This window comes from Herpailurus yagouaroundi, unplaced genomic scaffold, assembly GCF_014898765.1.
Source record: "Herpailurus yagouaroundi ecotype Mexico unplaced genomic scaffold, PumYag 28, whole genome shotgun sequence".
Taxonomy (NCBI): domain Eukaryota; kingdom Metazoa; phylum Chordata; class Mammalia; order Carnivora; family Felidae; genus Herpailurus; species Herpailurus yagouaroundi.
Window position 1 is genome coordinate 147230117 of NW_024412376.1, and position 19795 is coordinate 147249911.

At 37.5% G+C, this 19795-nt stretch overlaps 1 protein-coding gene and 1 long non-coding RNA gene across 4 annotated transcripts in view; one reads left to right on the forward strand and one right to left on the reverse strand.

Moving 5' to 3' along the window:
• The window catches only part of TBC1D19 (TBC1 domain family member 19), a 145250-nt gene that overhangs the window by 103376 nt on the left and 22079 nt on the right, over window positions 1-19795 (reverse strand). For 2 of the 3 annotated variants that reach the window (XM_040486269.1, XM_040486280.1), the window contains exons 2-4: window positions 16368-16440; window positions 15360-15405; window positions 9315-9390 (exon numbers count right to left, since the gene is read on the reverse strand). In XM_040486269.1, coding sequence (XP_040342203.1) covers window positions 9315-9390; window positions 15360-15405; window positions 16368-16440 — 195 coding nt within the window. The remainder of the gene's footprint in view (window positions 1-9314; window positions 9391-15359; window positions 15406-16367; window positions 16441-19795) is intronic. The other variant, XM_040486288.1, reaches the window with a different exon arrangement.
• LOC121037188 (uncharacterized) lies at window positions 743-9302 on the forward strand. The gene is made up of 3 exons (XR_005793635.1): window positions 743-853; window positions 3114-3212; window positions 9119-9302. It is a non-coding gene; the product is annotated as an uncharacterized LOC121037188 (long non-coding RNA).

Below are 19795 nucleotides of genomic sequence, written 5' to 3' on the forward strand. Positions count from 1 at the left end.
ATCATTTCTATGTGCTCTATAATTGAAGCAGGAACTTAGAAATCATCCAGAAGAGAAGAGAATGACTAAAAATTGAGAAAAGAGGAAAAGAATATTAAATTCAGAAAAACTGGACTTTTGGGGCTAGAACAGGGGGACATGAGGTGTTATACCTGAAAATTCAACTAGTGAAAAGATATTGATTCAACATTTACCGAGCACCTATTAAACACATGTCAGTAAAAATGAATCAAACGGCATCCCTGTCCCTAAGAACCACATCACTTTTGTGGTGGGGGTGGGGAAGAGAAGACAGATACACAAGTAACATGAGATAGGTTCAAAAAGTTCACGAGGGCTATTATCAGCCCATATGCCACACGTATAGAAAGAACTTAAAAGAATAAGCAAGGAAACAGGAAGCTGAGTGTGTCAAAACTTCTAGCTGTTAATGGAGCACATACCACTTCCTTTAAAAGTCTAAAAACATTGAAGGAAAAGTAACTCCAGTGGTTCGCTACGTCTTCCCCATTCCCCGTTCCATATTGATGACACAATGACAAGGATAGCAGGGCTTTTCCAAGGTACCCCTTGCAAGAACTTCAGTCAGATGGTCAGAGAAGTTATCTCCATAGAAATCCCAAGTAGTCAGAGAAGTCGTTTCTATAGATATCAGAAACGGGAATAGAATTTCCTGACAATGAGGGGAAATCCAAAGTGAAGCAAGTGGCTGCTCGCAAGCTGGGTCACCCTGTGGGTTCCCTGCAGAACTTGAATCTTTTCTTTCAGGGTATTCATTCATTCGTTTACTCGCTGCCTCACTAACTGACATGTACTGAGTGCTTTCTACGTGTCAAGCACAGGACTATGATCGGTGAGTAAATGTTATAAGGAGCCTATGATCGCTTAATACAAGAAACAGACTTTCCAACAAGTAAAAAGGCTTAACCAAAATGACTTAAGTTAGTGAAATTGTGAGTTCCTTGTCTTCAGAAGTACTCAAGCAAAAGGAAATGAACTCCAGAGGTTGAATGAGATAAACCTGAAGGGTCCACTTCAACTCCAGTTTTATAGATACTAAACTTTTCGCAGGCTCTGTCTGTAGAGGTGACTAAATACTCCCTAAGTCTCAAAAAAAAGTGCTCAAAAAAATCACAGTTATTCCTGTGCTATTATTTAAATAAAAATGTCAACATATCTTCAGCACACACAGAAAAAGAAGTAAAAGTGGCAAATGAATTATTGAGAAATGACAGTGCACTAATACAAGATACAAAGAAAATAATGGTTTCTACCCAAAGACTCACAAAATAAAGCTTTAAAATGTTATTTAAAAGGAAAATGAATGCCCTTTTACATTTAAAATGTTTAATAGGAAGACATTACCTTTTACCCAAACCCATATCCTCTCCAAATGAAATTACTGTTGCCTTCAAATCAGTTTCCCTAATAATTGGAATCTATGGTATTAAGTCAAAGGACTTCAAGAGTTTTATAAATAAATTAATTTCTAAACCATGAGAGGCAAAAAATTTACACAAGAATCAAAACTGTATTGAAATCTCTAACTGGGTATTACTGATTGCCTTGCTACTTTTTTATAACAATGAACGTAAATAAGAAGTCTTTAAAAGCCATCTAATGTAGCATGTAAAAAACTATGAAATTATAAAATTAAAAAATTATTTCCTTCACTCTGAAAAAATAAAGCAAAATAGTTATAACCCAGCTTTCTAATGGAAGAAGATTTTAGTAATTCTCTGATTATAAAAGTAACACATTTATTCAAGATAATTTGAAAAAAAAAGCAATATGTAAAGAATAGAATAATAAATAAGCATCCATAAATTTTCATCAGCCAAAAATAACTACTATTAATATTTTGTTCTCTTCTTTCATTTTTTTCTATGCATGTATGTGTACGATTGAGATATTTAATTAGTGGAATTATATTGTTTTATATTTTGCTTTATCCACTTAAGATAATATCATATACTTTCCTATTTCATTATATTCTTTTAAAAATAACATTGTTGATGCCTGTAGAACATTGTCTTTTGGAGATACCCTGCTGTATATGCAAACCCTATTGTTATTTAGATTCCTTTAAATTTTTTAATATCATCACGAACATAAATTTCTGTGTTTCCCTGATTCTTCCCTTTAGATAAGATCCTAGATGTTAGAAGTGGAATTAGTAGGAAAGGGGTGTACATATTTTTTTTTTCAACATTTATTTATTTTTGGGACAGAGAAAGACAGAGCATGAACGGGCGAGGGGCAGAGAGAGAGGGAGACACAGAATCAGAAACAGGCTCCAGGCTCTGAGCCATCAGCCCAGAGCCCGACGCGGGGCTCGAACTCACGGACCGCGAGATCGTGACCTGGGTGAAGTCGGACGCTTAACCGACTGCGCCACCCAGGCGCCCCGGGGTGTACATATTTTTAAGAGGGAACATTTTCTATTTTTTGTATTCAATTCATTCATCATTAAAAAATATATATCTACTGAGCATCTGCCATGAGGCAGGCACTATGCCAGATGTTGAGGATACAGTAGTGAAAAGAGAGACCCTGATCCTGCTTCCCAGAGACTGCAGAATCTAGATGATAATCAGACAACCCAAGTACTATGGTAGGAAGTATAGAGTGCCTCCTGTATGGAGGAATAGAGACACAGAAAAAGTACCTGGGAATCTGAGATCTCAGGCGTAGAAAGCCTTCCTAAAGAAAGGATCATGTCACCTGACACCTATGAATGTGCCAGAAATACGTGAGATTTGTGGGGAGGCAGTTTTACACAGAAGCAATGGCATGTGCAACAGTTCTCCTGGAGGAACAACTGAAGGAGGTCAAGTATGATTAAAGAGAGAAGGCAGATGTGTGTGGAAGCGGGCAGGGGACTGGCAGGATGGTGAGGAACAGTGTGAAGAGGCGAGAGGTAAGACTCGAATGGTAAAAAGAAGCAAGATCGTTGACAGTCTTGTAAACAAAAATAAGGAGTTGCGGTTGTATCCTAAAAGTCTGGGAAGTTTTAAGAAATGGAGTGACAATACAGAAGGCAGAAAGACTAATTAGGAAGAGGATGAGAATTGAAGTCACATAAAACCAACAAAATTCTCTTTTTTGTTTAGGTTCCTAGATTGACAGAGAACTGGGTAAATTCAATCAATAGCACATCTTGAGTTTGAGCATTTCTGGACTGGATAGAGAAATACGCTGAATATCATCAGGTAGTACAGATTCTAGAGCCAGACTATCCAGGTTGAAATCCCAACTTTTCCACCTACTAGTTTTGTGAAATTGGACCTATGTAAGATCATAAGAGTAACATACCTTATAGGCTTGTCATGAATATTAAATGAGTAAATAGTTGTAAAGCACTAGAATGGTACCTGGCACATAATTAGAGCTCTGTGTGCTCACTAGTATTATTTTGTAAAAAAAAAAAAATCATAATTTAATCACCCATTGTGTATCAGTTTCTTCAAATATTCCTTTCTCTAAAAGGTGTGGCAAAAGAATTCCCAAATTATTTTACATGGAAATAGGGTTCTGTGGTCACATAAATTTGAACAACACTGGATTAAATAAAATTAAACAGTTTCTTTACTGCAGAACATCCCTGAGCCTTAGCATCCCAAAATAAATTGTATGCAACAAAATTAAGGAAGCATTAAATTAAAATGCAAAGACTAAAATAAACACCCACAAGTTCATAGTGACATAAATAAATAACATAGTGATATAAATAAATAAATAAATAAATAAATAAACAAACAAACAAATTTATTATAAATAACTCCCCAGTTCTCTTTCTGCATGGAAGAGAGGGAGAACTCTTCCATGCAGAAACACTCCAAATAATTTCTGTAGAGATTCCCAGCTCAGGGAGGTGGAATATAACTGTCTCTCCTTATGTGTGAACCATAAATAGTGACTTCTTTCCAAAGAGTAGAGCACACAAGAGTGTCGGGGGTGAAGAGTGACTCTACAGTGGGGCAACCTCACAAACACTACCTAAGCCAGGCAATCAAGGTCAACATCAACAGTGGTAAACCATGTGGAAAGTATATATGCTGATATGATGCAATGAGTATAAATGGCACTTTCTGTCTGTGGTCTTCCTCCCAAAAACCCACAGCCCCAGTCTAATTATGAGACCAACATTAGACGAATTCCAACAGAGGGATAATCTACAAAATACCTGACTAGTACTTTTCAAAACTGTCAAGGTCATCAAAAACAAGGGAAGTCTGAGAAACTGTCATAGCCAAGAGGAGCCTAAGGAGATATGACAACCAAATGTAATGTAGTGTCCTGGTTGGGATCCTGGAACAGAAAAAGGACATCAGGTTAAAACTAAGGAAATAAAGTATGAACTTTAGCGAATAATAACGTACTGATAGTGGTTCACTAATTGTAACAAACGTAGCACACTAACTTAAGATGTTAATAAGAGGGGAGACTAGGTATGGAATCTATGGGAACTCTATAATATATTCTCAATCCTTCTGTACATCTAAAACCCTTGTAAAAAAAAAAATCGTAAACTGTGATTCTAGGAATGAAAAGTACAGCGTGGGGAACACAGTCAATGGTACCGTAATAGCCCTGGATGATGGCAGCTCCCTTGTGGTGCACGTGGCATAATGTATACAGTTGCCAAATCACCATGTGGTACACCTGAAAGTGTGCTGTGTGTCAACTACGCCTCAATAAAAAATAAAAATATATGACACGAATTTTCAAACAAACAAACAAACAAACAAACAGTAATTCACCAAGAGGAAGGCAGTGTGGGCCTCAATTTCCAAACTTATTTGTCCATGGAACCCTTTTTTGTAGAGCATCTCTCAGAGCTAGTATTCAGCAGAAAATACTCTGGGAAATGCTGATGCGGTGTAAGAAGCCTGTTTCCCTCATCAGCCCAGAAAATTGAACACCAATCTAGCCTGCCAAAAACTGCAGAGAGTTGATTTACATCCCAACTCTGAAGACACAATCGAGAGCTAAGTGAAGTTCAAATAACTCATGAAACTTTAATGGGGGGGGGAAATCACATTTTTTTCCTGGCTCTAGTTCCAAAATATTTTCTGCCAACCTGCTTTACTGAATAAAAGCAGAAGGAAACACTCACTGAATTTTATTTTAAGTTCTTTTGATTGTAAAGAGCAAAGAACTACTTAATAAAGAATCCCCTATGTCCAGGTCTTCTCTAGTGCTTCTACAGAACGTCTTAGCCATCTCCCCCATAGCATACAGCACTTTCAGTGATTAAACCATGAGTTACCCATAGGTGGAATCTTTATCTAATTTATTTCTGAATCTCCAGATCACATGGTAGACTGTCTTCTAGCAGGCATTCAGTAAATATCTTTTTTTTAATATGAAACTTATTGTCAAATTGGTTTCCATACAACATCCAGTGCTCATCCCAACAGGTGCCCTCCTCAATACCCATCACCCACCCTCCCCTCCCTCCCACCCCCCATCAACCCTCAGTTTGTTCTCAGTTTTTAAGAGTCTCTTATAGTTTGGCTCCCTCCCTCTCTAACCTTTTTTTTTTTCCCCTTCCCCTCCCCCATGGTCTTCTGTTAAGTAAATATCTTTTTTTTTTTTATTTAAAAATTTTTTTTTCAACATTTATTTATTTTTGGGACAGAGAGAGACAGAGCATGAATGGGGGAGAGAGAGAGGCAGAGAGAGAGGGAGACACAGAATCGGAAACAGGCTCCAGGCTCTGAGCCATCAGCCCAGAGCCTGACGCGGGGCTCGAACTCACGGACTGCGAGATCGTGACCTGGCTGAAGTCGGACGCTTAACCAACTGCGCCACCCAGGCTCCCCTAAGTAAATATCTTTTAATTGAATATCACAATAATTGCTAGAAGAGATGGCAAGTGCCTTTACTATTAATCTGACACAAACTTTCTGAGTTCTTACTACATAAAGGTCAGTATGCTAGATATAATGGGTCTACAAAAATGTTTTAAAATTGGTACTGCTTTCAAGAGGCTTATAACTAAAGTAAAAAAGATGTGTACAGAAATTGCTATCACAGAGTGCGATTTGTAATAAGAACCATAAAACGACAGCATGCTAAAAGACAGTGTGCTTCCAAAAGAGGGAGAGAGCCTTTTCAACAGGGCTGATAACTATAGCAGAGAAGAGATGTCATCTGAGCTGACCCTCACAAAATAGATGGATTTTCCTAATGCTAAGCAGGCAGAAAGAGCTTTCCAGGACAAGAAAACAAAATAAGAAAAGTTTTCTTTTCTTTTCTAAAAGATGCAAGAGGGAAACTCAAAATGATTCCCCTGGAAGGGCACAAAGGACAGTTATAGGAGGGCAGAGATTGATAAAGTGAAAGGGAAAGTTAGGGACAAACTAAAAATTCCTAAATGTTGCGCTTTGGGGTAGGAACTTGTTGGGCAATTGGTAGTCACTGAAGATTTGTGAAAAGGCAGTGGCATGTATTATAAGGTTTCATCTGCTTGTAGCTAAAGTTAATTGTGTTAAGAGTACATATGAAGATGGGGAAAGAGATAAGTTGAAAATCAGGAGGTGTCAGTATAAGACAAGGATGTGAATTAACGTCTGAAACAAAGTTAGCACTCAATAAAAGATAGCCATCCTCCTCTTCATCACCACTGTGATCACTATGGTAATGGCCTTAATAATAAAAAGGAAGAGAAAGCTGTAAGACCACGGGAAGAAATAATTTCTAGAACTTAGTGACTATTTGGATACGGAAAATAGCAAAGATATTTCAAGTCTAAATTACTATAAGTAATGATGAAACTAACTGAAATAGGAAGGTCAGGACGAGATGCTCATTTTAGGAATAATGCCATAGACTCAGTTTTAAACATGTTGAGTTTGATTTCACAGAAGACACGTACAGTAGATAGTTGATCATAGAGGATTGGAGGCAAAAAAGATGTGGCAGCAAAGAGAGAAGCTGTGGAAACCTGAATGTGATGATCTGAATGTTCTTAATGAAATAAGTGGCGTGTGTTAAAAATGAGTGAGAGGGAGGTAGAATCAGGGGCTACACAAGCATGGAAAACTCTGGGAAAACCTCACTGGAAAGCAGATAATGAATGACGAATCGTAAAAGGATTGACAGGCAGCAAAATGAATCCACTGAAAGATGAATGGATTTAGACTGAATTCACGGTAAACATAAAACTCATGTGAGTTTCCTCCCAAGTATGCCACAGTTTGGGAAAAGACAGTAGATGGCAGAGGTAGCCTTAGGCTAAGGATTGGAGTGGCAGGCAGAACAGAAGTCTAACGGGGCAAGAGATTGCGAGGTGCAAGGGAGAACACTGATGGGATGGTAGTTACGCCATCCAGACTAAGTAGCCTTCGTGCAAAAAGGAGAGAACTGCCAAAAGATCAGGGAGCTTAAGAACTAGATGACTCAAGGAGACAGGAACAAACACAAGGGGACAGGTAGGCGGATACTAACCTGCAGAGGAGGTATTTAGCGTGGCCACAGTTAAAGAATCAATTATTTCAACAAACACTTCTTGAGCGTTCCATGGGCTATGCATTGGGCTAGACGTTGCGGATAAAAAAACACAGTCCCTGCTCTTAAAGAAGGAATAATGTAGTGCAGGGATTGAGAAACTTTTCTGTAAAAGGGCAAACAGTAAATATTTTAGACTTTGCAAGTCATAAGGTCTCTATGCAACTACTAAACTCTCGACATTGTAGTGCGAAAGCACCCGCTGACAATAAGTAAACGAAGGAACAAGGCTTCCAATACGACGTATTTTATTAATTCCTATCATTTTCATGGGCCACAGATGTCATTATTCCTCTGGTTTTTCAGCCAGGTGAAAATGTAAAAGAATATTCTTAGCTTGCCAGCTGTATAAAGACAGGTGGCAGGGCAGATTTGGCCGTTGGACTATAGTGCGTCAACCCGAGTTAGTGGGTAAGTATGGAAAAAAAAAAGAGAGTAGTAGGCATGTGTGTATATACATGTACATATACAACACATACACTTACCGTTCACATGTGTTCTCAGCAACCAGCGGTAGGCTTGAAACATCGACCTATTATTTCCCTACCTCTTTCCAGTCATGATGGGTAAACAACTTTAGTGTTATGTTTCCTATACCTAATATGCTAGAACTGATACTTTCTCTACACCTTTGAGAAATTTTCAAACTTCACCAAAAAAATATTTAGACCCAACCCTTTTATTTTTTTTTTGAGTTTACGTCTTTACAACAAAAGATCAAACAATTCTTTCATACATGAATCATTTTAATGATTATGTGTTAAGACATATTGATAATACTGATTGCTAGACCTAAATGCACTACCTAGAGATAGAAATATATGGCATATTTCCTCAAATATCTCTATGATTTTTGTTTACATTGCTTCCTTTCACCATCTAATTTTGAAGGTTTTTAAAGTGAAAATAAAAATGGTGGAATAATAAAAAGCTGCCTAACATGCACTGCTTGGAATGTGGTAACTCAAAGCAGCAGGATATTTCTCAGGAGTAGCAGAAGGAGCCACGATGATAATTGCTGGAGCTGGGTGATGGGTTTATGGGAGTTCTTTGGGGTATATTTGAAATTTTCCATGATAATTTCTGACACCGTGATTGAGAGAGGTCAACTCTGTGGTGTCCATTAAGCCCCTCGGCGGCAGCAGCGACAGAGTCATACCCGGTACCGCAAGGAAGCCTCGTAGAGGCAGGTGCACCAGGCCGTGCTGAGGCGGACAGTCGAGCGTCAGGGGCATGTGACAGGACTTACCAACCTCCTATTTAAACAGTCCTTTACAGCTTTTCTGTTTACTTCATTTTACTTCATTTTTTAAAGTGAACTGTAGTTGTTTCAGCCTACTTTAGATAGCAGGTTCATTTGAGTTCTGTGACAGAACAGAGCATGTAGCAGCCTGCTGTGAGGACAAACATATTTCAAATACAGTATCAGTATCGCTGGCTTCCACGGCCAAAATTTTAAGGGAAGAGTGAGTCAGTTCATTCCCATCTCATTCTTTTAATATCTCAGAGCATCAGGAATAAATTGCCACATAATACTTTTATCACGTTGAAAATTTCAGGCCAGTACGGTACATGATTTTTTCCTTCTTCTACACATTTTCAGGATTACGCAGCTAAACAGGTGTGATCCTCGGTCACTGAAAGTAAAAAGGAAGAGCATGCAAACACTGTGCTGGAGGGTTCTTACCCAGGCTTCCATGTAATGAATGACATACACTCCTGATACCAACAAGCACTTTTCACTCTGCATTATGTAACTTGGCATGGCAAAATAAAGTGAAAAATGAACAATAGCCAACCTGTGCTTTCCTCATGTATACCAAAGGTTCCTTGAGATGTTCAGGAGGTGCAGCAGGATGGCTAGGTAAAGGAAACCTAGGGACAAAAAGAGGCAGCTAAATATTATACGTTATCTGGATAAGTAATTAATTCTTTTCATTAGAAATTACTCACCTCTGTAGTCCACGTCATATGTGAAACAGAATATCTGTTAGCAAACCTGTGTGTTTTCAGAAGGTATAACAACATAATAAAACTTTAAGTCTTATCCTACTAGCGTGGTAGCTTCAGATTAGCAATTTAATTGCTCGTTAAAAGTTGAATTGCACAATAATCTGAATTCATAAATTGGGGGAATTTTAAAATTACTTAGCTTAGTAAATGCTCATGTAAAAATTACCAGAACTCTTATTTTTAGCACATAAATATTGTAACATTTAGAGGGATTTTTTAAGGTTCAAAAAAAATCTGTGAACTCACAACATATCTTTTCGTTTCTCCCAATTTCCTTTTCCATATCGCTAGATATTTTTAACACAGTTGAAATAATATAAGTGCTATCTTCCATAAGAGTCATGTTTTAATAGATACAAATTTAATAAAATTTAAAAATGTTAATGTCTCATGGATTCTTTCTGTTTTCTAAGTAACTTTACCTTCGTATTCCAAATGTACTGGTTTTATTAAGAAAACATTTGTTGACTCAACAATATTTGAGCCATTTTAGGTACTAAGGATATGATGGTAATTGAGACAATATCCCCTGTTCTCATATACTTAACATCTAGTAAAGGCAATCAATAATTATAAAAAGGGACAAATTAATAGAATAATATCAGAGAGTAATGAGTGCCATGAGAAGATGCGAGCAGGGTAATGAGATAGAAGTGATCTGGAAGGATAAGGAAGGTGTCTAGGGGAGCCAATACTTGAACTAAGACCTAACTGAGAAGAAGGAGCCAACCGGGCAAAGATGTGGGGGAAGGATATTCCAGGCAGGAAGGCAGCAAGCACAAGATCCTGAGTTAGGAACACTTGGAGTGTTTAAAAATCAGAAAAAGCCAGAGTGGTTGAAATAAAATGATGGACACACGGTGACATGAAATCACAGAGAGACAGGGCAATAGGAAAACACAACAGTTCAACATTTGCTTAGAGATTCCAGTCTTTTTCACAACAACATGTAACTCCTATTGAAATTAGTCGTAACACTTGTACCTACAGCAAAGCAACCATGTTCCAATAATCAAGAACCATACACTGAATTTTCAAGAAGTACCTCATTCAAAGTGGGACATCGACATGTAAAGTGTTTATGATATACCAAGCTCAACTGCACCTATCCCAAGACCTAAGTGTAAAATGTTCAAATGCCCGTAAGAAACATTTCTGGAATAGAAAAAGCAACTTGGTCTACCCAACCTAGAAAACAGTTGTATTAACTAATTATTTCCAGCTAACTGTTTTTTCTACTAAAATCTGTACTCTGTGTACCTAAATAAATTACCTTTCCCCACTCACAAATGAAAAAAAATTACGATCTTCATATACCTCAATATTTCTTTTTATATGCAAGATAAGCCAAGACTACAGTATATGGTAACTAACTTGAATTAAAAAAAAAAAACTATATACTTCATACTGTTTGATATATCATTTGTAAAGGGACGTAGTTTAGAACTAAATTGTTTTAAAATTCTTTCACGTTATGGGGCACCTGGGTGGCTCAGTCGGTTAAGCATCCGACTTTGGCTCAGGCCATGATATCATGGATCGTGAGTTCAAACCCTGTGTCGGGCTCTGCACTGACAGCTCAGAGCCTGGAGCCTGCTTCAGATTCTGGGTCTCCCTCTGTATCTGCCCTTCCCCTGCTTATGCTCTCTCTCCCTCTCTCCAAAAAATTAATAAAACATAAAAAAAAATTTAAATTCTTTCACATTAATGATAGTTATTTCCAAATTTAATAAAACTTAATTTAGGACTGAAACTTGAGAGTGTTTACTTATAATCTTAAGTTATTTAATGAACAAAGACATTTAATTAAAAACAGGGAACAAAAGGTGGCAACCCCAAAATCATTAATATAAAACCAAAATAAAGTTAGATTTTTATTCATTCAGAAGTATTTAATAAGAACCTACTAAGTGTTTATGGTAATAAAAATAGTAAACAAATAGGCTAAAATTCTGTCATTGTGCAGCTCACATTTAGTTATATGCAGAGATGAAGGTTGACAGGTAAGAACAAAGCGCGGAAACTTGGGCATCACTCTTGACTCTTCTCTCTTCCTGTCCCTGAAATCCCTCTAAATCCTTCTCATCCTTTTTCATCCCACTGACACTGTTTTAGACAACCAACATCTCCTGCCTGTATTCAGCCAACAGGTTCTTAAGCAGTCTCCCCTGCTTTCACACTATTTTCAGCCTATTAGCCAATTTGCCTGGCTGTATAGCCACAAGCAATGTCTTCCTTATTCACCAATGACTCTATTTCCAGTGTCTAGCATAACGCCTGGCACATACTGGACAACCAGTACATTGCTTAGTGAATATAAAACGCAGACACGATCATGTCACCACTCTGCTTGAAATTCTAAAATGACACCCAAATGCTCTTAGGATCCTGCCTAAAAAGCCTTGAAGAAGCAGCACATCCCTACCCACGTATCTAGAATCGTCCTTTACCATGTCCCTCGCCCTGTACCACCCAGCCATGAACTTTGTTCCTCCAATGTGCCACACTTTCCCAATTCTGAATCTCTGAGCCCGTTGCTCCCTTCTAAAGCACCTTTCTTCTCTACTCCTTCCCCTGACTTACTCTACCTTAGCTTTTGATTTCAATCTGAATATTGCTTCCTTCGGTAAGCCATCATGACATCCCCGACCTGAGTTAAGTGCCTACCCCATTTGTCTGGCCCATCACAGCACCTCTTGGACTATGTACTATCCATACTATACTATACTATAATTGTGCTCTAATTGCCTTCTTAAACCGTGTGTGCCTCAGAGATGTGAGCTCCGGGAAAGCAAAGGCTATCCAGCTTATTCATTATCCTCAATTCCTAGCTCAGTGCATAACACATAGCAAGTACATTTAAAGCAACATTCAAAAGAAGGCAAAGAAGAACGGTGATTAGGACATTTTGGGAGTGCTCTGGCGTACTGCCTGAGGAGTCTTCCAACAAATGCCATGAATATCTGTAAAGACTTACTCTATCTTGTGGTCTAGTGTGAGAAACCCATTATCTAAAATCTTCCCATTTTTGGTCCACTACTGCTCAACATTCATACCTCTCCAAGGTATGGTGGACATTTGCATATATCTACTATAACAGTAGACTGTGGGATGTTTTTATAATATATATTTATATAGAAAGACTTTAAAAAGGATTATTTACTTCTTTAATTTACATTCCTTAAAAGAAAGTGATAGGTCACCTAATTCTTAATAAACTGTTCTACACAAAGTACAATGAAAACTAAGGGGAAAAAAGGTACATGCTCCATGTAAAGACTGTCTTAGTTAAATCTTTTTAGTAAGTTTAGGATTAATAACTGAACTGAGTTTCTTCAATTCAACAAATATTTATCACGTGTTAGCATTGGCATCTGTTGACTCAAAATCATTTATTTGATGCTCTAGAAGGTACTAAAAGAAATATAGAATTCAATTCTTGTCTTATAACATTTTTAATCCAGGTGAGAGATAAAATATAAACATATGTGAGATGCAGTAAAACACATGTGCTTTGGAATCAGACAGCTGGAGGTTACGACCTAGTACTACCATTTACTAGCCATACGATCTTCAGTAAATTATTTAAGTAGTTTAAGCCTCCGTTTTCTCTTCTGTAAAATGGTTACAATAATGAATTCCACAATCATAGGGTTGTTGTGAAGATTACATTACACAAGGCAATGAATTTAAACTGCTTAGCACAGTGCTTGCATAAAATACTCCTTCGATCAATGTGAACGATCTATTAAATATTAACACAACAATAATTAAATAAAGTAGTCAATCTTAAGTGGGAAGAACGAACCTCGGCTAGAATTACAAGCTTCAGGTAAATAACAGAATACAGAAATTTTTCTCTCTCTTTTAAACAAGAATTGGACAAAAATCTTGGGCGTGTTTACCAAAATAGGTAAAAGGAAGTGAACAATTTTCAGGTATCATCTGAATAGCTCATGTGTCTACACCTTTATGAGGTAAGAGGGCATCTTTTTTTCTACTCTGATTATTTAACCTAGTAAATTCTTCTACTTTATTTTTTGTTTTCTTTACTTGTCCATCTAATGGTTTCTGTCAATGAAAAATGCAGCACAGTATACCAAGTCCTCTTTATTCTTCTGACTTATGTTAGCGAAAACACTTCCCCACTCTGGATGTGTCTTCCCTGTGGAAAGAGCTCCCTTACTGTAATATTCTTAGATTCCCCCCAGGGCTTTTTCTCACTTGCCACAGAAGAGGTTTAGTGCCTTATCCGACTTTTAAATTTTGGAATAATAAACGGAACGTGCTCACTGATGCTATTTAACTGGAAGGTTAAGTCTAGTTAATTCTGGAGTTCAGTTAAAGGACCCATTTTGCTCTTGCACTAAGCTACAACCTTTTATCTGGTCTTTATCAGTAATAAAAGTATGATTTTGATATCCTATTGGGCTTCTTTCTCAATTTCTTCAGAACCCAGGCGAGCAAAAAAGGTAGTACTACTTACTCCTTCAAAAATCTTAACAGATTATACAAAAATACTTAATGTCTATTGTTAGGATAGTGAAATAAGACAGTGAATGAAACTCTGTCCCTGCCATCAAGTAAACAGGCACTCACTGGTCAGACCACCATCTTAAGGAATGCATTACACTACAAAAATTGCAATCGTCAGTCAAATCTCCTCAGATAAAAATTCACTGTTTGGAATTACACACAACCGGATGCTTTTAGTCCACCAGTACTGGACACACAGACCCACACAGTTATACGCTTTCTATGTCACAGTCAAATACATAAATCCTCATGTTCACATTTAAGCAACCTGTGGCATCTCTAAACTTATTGTAAATTTAAAACCTTATTTGTCATGATAAACATCTATTCCTTGGAGGAATGATATCAGGGGTATCATTACGGTCAACTTCAACTGACAGATAGCACTTATACACGATGTTATTTAAGAATTCGTAAGCCAACTGGGAAAATGGCGATAAGCAGAGAAGCAAATACTGATTTTTAAAATGTGTGTCTAAGCACAGATCCACAGGCCTTCGTCTGAGTCCCTTTAGAAACAGTTCTGATAAACTGGATTATCTTATTTCCTAGTTAACAGCAGATTAGAAAGGGCGAGTTGGAAACAAAAGTGTTAGAAACTAGAAAATGCTAGAGACACAGGCACATTGAACAGCAGTTTTAAAAAAAGACAGCAGACATAAGAACTCCATTAGACTATAAACTCCATGAGGGTAGGAATTGATTTTTTGTTCTATACTATATTCCCAGTGCCTAGCATAGTGCTAGCCCATGGTAGGTAATAAATAACAGATGAATAATGCAGTATTGAATAAACTACAAAAGCTAACACTCTAGATCTATGTTCTTTGTAGAAAGAAATAGTTTTACACACCACAACAGATTCTGAAGACAAATCCAGATTAACAAAAAACACTGATTTTCTTAAGAATGACACCAATTTTGAAAAAAAAAAAAGTTAACTATATTTAGAATGGTTGCTTTATAAAGAGAGAAAAAGGGTAATATCCAAAATGGCACCAATAAAAAGAATGTTGATAAGCTTCAGTTATCTGAAATATTAACTTATTTCCCTAACTATACTGGATAAAGGAGTTATTAATACAAAAATTTTGGTGGTAAAAACCCCCATATGGTCATTACTCATTCTCAGGCAAGACTGTAATTTTTAAATATAACAACTTATGTGAAATGTTATATAAATACTAATGAGAAATAATAATATAATGAGTGTACATAGCAATATTATATTCATTACTTACAAAGTAAATACAGCTAAACGTAACAGTATCTCAAAATAGGTAGGAAAAACTCACACACTCAGTTCACTATAAACAGCATTCTGAAGTTTCTTCTCCCAACCTATTTTTTAAAAAAAGAATAAAACATGTGAATATATTAGTTTTAAAAATAAGCATACATTGTAATAAAGCATATCTCACTAAAACTCTGACATCATATTCATTTGTGAAAGAACTTTATCAATTGTCAATTGCTGTGTCAGTGTTATTAAGGAATTATTTCTTACACATCCACTGTGTCCATTGACAAACACTGAGTAGCAAAATTCTCAACATACTGTCTTTTAAGCAGAACTACCGCACCATCTTCTCCAGATGGGAGGACCATTGCCCCTTCCACGGCTCAGGGGCTCAATGAACGCCAAAGCAGAGCTAAGTGATGCACTGCTGGTGCTACGGGGGATGTGTCAAGGGAAGGGCAAGAAACAGCCAGGCACCTGACAAAGACAGATCGTAAGCAGTCACAACTAACTACTTCGTAAACTCCTGAACAACAGAAACATTATTAGAGGTACCCCCAGACCGGTTAGCCTGGCCTCTAACAACTTGAACTTTTCTGGAAAAGTAAACCACTTAACATCTCAATTTCCATGTGCAAGGGTTAGGATAGGGAACCTCTCTTCTTGCTGTCAAGAAAATTAGGATTTCCTTTTCTTTGAAATGACAGAAAAGAAGAGGGGCGGGGGAAAGTATAGAAGGAAAAACAGCTCTGAACAAAAGGTAAAAGAGAAGGTGCTTAGCGAGGGAGATTCTTCACACATTCAGGATGTGTTTTGATCAGGAAGTAAACGGTATTTAAAACTGGTTACTGCAAAGCAGTGATTCCCACAGTGATCCTGAATTTTTGCAGCATTTTATAGAAATATCTGAAAGTTCTAATTCTCCTCAACTAGAAACCTATCCAGACACTGTTTCACAATTTTGAATGAGTAACTGGAAGGCCGGTGATAAAATTTTGCCTCCAAATAAAGTATTTCTTTCTTTTGCCTTAACGAATTAGGAGGAAAAAAGCAACTTACAAACCTGATATTTTAAAGAATTCCTTAATATCTTCTTTTAGTGATTCAAGTTTAATCTCAGGTCTCTGAAGACTGGCCTAATTTTAGGAAGAAGAAGAAAAAGAAGAAAGGAAAAGACAGAGGTCAAAAGTCAGTCATTTACAAAGGAGTGTCCAAACGTGCACACTATTTTAAAAATTCCTTTTTGAAGTCAGAGCACCTCAGAATTATCTAGAACAGCTCATAAGAAAGAAGACTTTTTCATCTATTCTTAAAATACAGGATCTGTGATGGTACACTGCAGCCTACTCCACATATAAAAACTTATAGCTTAGGAATATTTAATATTTTTATCTAGATTTTTCATCTTTATGAATCTTAATATCTATTTTTCTAGCAGGAAGAACACTCAGCTTTTATAAATCCATTCTCTTAATATTGTGTCAAACATATACAGTGGCATTTACAACTAATGACCAAAAACCCAGTTGCATCCCTAATAGATGGATTTTTCCTCGTCAGATTGCTGCTCAATGCAAACCTGCATTTGTTGTGCGTAATTACAGAAAACACATAAAATTACTAGTTCAAAATACGTATTCGTGTCTCCTTCATCTCCACGTGCATGCTTTCTATTCTATTCATTTTTCACACTGTAATATTTACCAAAAGTAATAGTTTCTTCAATTTATAATGGCTTCTGTAATTTTCAAAGTGTTGATCTCTCATCATCTAGCTTTTTCTATCAAATTTTAAAAGCATAGTGCTTCAGAAGGCATTTCTATTAGGGTTAACTCATGATAAGCATTTCAAACGTTAAGAAATCAAACATTGATCTTCCACTCACTACTTTGCTCCTTCTCTTCTATTTTTTAATTTTCATCTATGAAATGACCATGTACCAGATCTTCTAAGTCAGAAACTTCACTTATTCATAATTCTACTCTAACTCTTCAAGGCACCGACCCCTTTCTGGGAACATGAAACATGACATTGGAGACAGTGAGTTATTGTTTGGTTTGGGGTTTTGCTGTTGTTGTTGTTGTTGTTGTTGTTGTTGTTGTTGTTTTTTCATCTCCCTGATTTCCACATAAAAACAGACCAAGCAACTGAACGGGAAAACCAAAACCCCATGGAAAACATTTACAACAAAACTTGGTCATAAGATATCCCCTACAAACTTAAAATACAAACGGTTGGGGACAAACCAATAGCCACAAGACTTGTACGGTATTAGCGCTTTTGCAGGAAAAGCAGAAGGAAGTAAGCAGTGTGGTATGTGATGGATGTGAAAACAGGAGAACCCCAAAATAGCCAACACTATTTTCACTGGAACATACGATGAGCCAATTTTAGAACAGGAGCTAAAACTGGGAGGGGTTTTGCCCAACTGAATACAGCAGATGAAGTCTGAAGAGACTGGAGCAGCCGACCGGCTATGAATTCTTGATGCTGACCAACCAGCGCCCCCTTTCTAGACAAGGTCACACTAAGGAGAAAATCCTGATAGAGTAATAAAAATTGAGGATGACAGGGAACCAATGGATTGCCTGGAAAAGTGGTAAATAAAGGAAAAGGCATGTATCTTGCCTTTCCTATAGAAACTGCACCACAGGGTAATTACATAATAGATAAGGGGAAATGTTCCTAGATAAAAAGTATTCTAGCTGATAACTAAAACAGATGTGATATCATCAGAATATCACCATTCTGCAACCTCTAACATATTACTAACTCTAGGCACTGAGCAGAAATAGCTGTTAGCTTTACAAAAGACAACCAGATATTATGTGCTTCTTAATGAAAGAACACTCTAATGCCAGCAGTGATGACCACAGGGGAGACACTCAGTCTGATCAAGCCAGTGGTCCAGCTGTCAATTTATCAGTCATGTAAAGGACAGACAAACATGTTAAGTGCACCACAAGGGCGCAATCACAAAAATCCAGGAGATGAGAAATTTTAAAGGTCAAATGGCTCTGTTCTTTAGTTAATAAAGTGTAAGAAAACCAAAGGAAGGAGAAAAAAACCAGTAGATTAAAAAAAATAATAACAAAAAAATTTTTTAATTGGCAAGACTGAGTTAGGGTGTCTTAGTGTGAGGGATATACCCTTGGTTAATAAAACTATCAAGAAATGCAGGAAAGTGATAACCATAAAAGTCAGGTTGTTGGGGAGGGAGGAGTTTGTGATGAGTGGGGCAAAAGGAAGGGGTTCTGGTGTGGCAAAGTTTCATTGTTTCACCAGGGTGGTTGTTACAAGGTGGTTCATCTTATAGTTCGTTACATTATAGGTTTGTTTTATCAAGTTTCTATCTGTGTTTCCAGCGTCAAAAGAGAAAAAGAAAACTACATCTCCCAATTTATTCTCTCTCCATTCTTTTTTTTTTTTTTTTTTAATTTATTTTTGGGACAGAGAGAGAGCATGAACGGGGGAGGGGCAGAGAGAGAGGGAGACACAGAATCGGAAACAGGCTCCAGGCTCCGAGCCATCAGCCCAGAGCCTGACGCGGGGCTCGAACTCACGGACCGCGAGATCGTGACCTGGCTGAAGTCGGACGCTTAACCGACTGCGCCACCCAGGTGCCCCAATTCTCTCTCCATTCTAAATAAAGTCCCACAAGTAAGCCTAAGTCCTTACCATTCCTCATCTGGGTCAAGGTAACAGCTTCTGAACTGGACATCTTGCCACTTTATTTACATTCCAATTACTCCCTAGGGAGCATTCTCATACTCCCTTAGCCTACTTTTTCTTCTTTCTTAGCATTCACTACCTCCTAATATACCATATGATTCATGTATTTACTGTTTATTGGCATGCTGTCTATCATCATTCACCAGAAGTGGTGAGCTCCCTAAGGCAGAGGTCTTTGTCTTTTTGTTCACTGCTGTATCCCAAGTGCTTAGAATAGTTACTTTCACACAGCAGGTGCTCAATAAATGTTTGCTGAATACATGAACCAATTTCTCCCTTTACTAAATCCATCCTCCAGCGTCTTCTTCCCCAAACAAGGCTTTCCTGACTGCAAATCTCCACAGCATACACAGGAAGTCTAAACTGTTCGAAAGGGCACACTTGCCCTTCACGATGTAGACCAACTTACGTCTCCAAATTTATCAGCTGCCCCTCCACCAAGCTAACAACATCCTGTCTTTTCTTACACCTCTTCCCTCAAAACACCCTACTCCTTAGTCACAGTGAACTACATTCACTGATCCCCCAACTGCCATATATTTTAAGGGTTCCAGGCCCCCCCCACCCCTTGCCTACAAAGATAGTACACTCCGTTTCTCTGTGATGGCATTTATCAGATTACACTGTAATTTTCAGCTCACCTATTTTTCTTTTTGACTCTTAAATTCAAAGGCAAGGATCATGAATTCATTTTTGCATATCAAGTATTAACTCTAGTAATTGTTGCGTGACAAAATTATATCGATCCAACCATGTCCT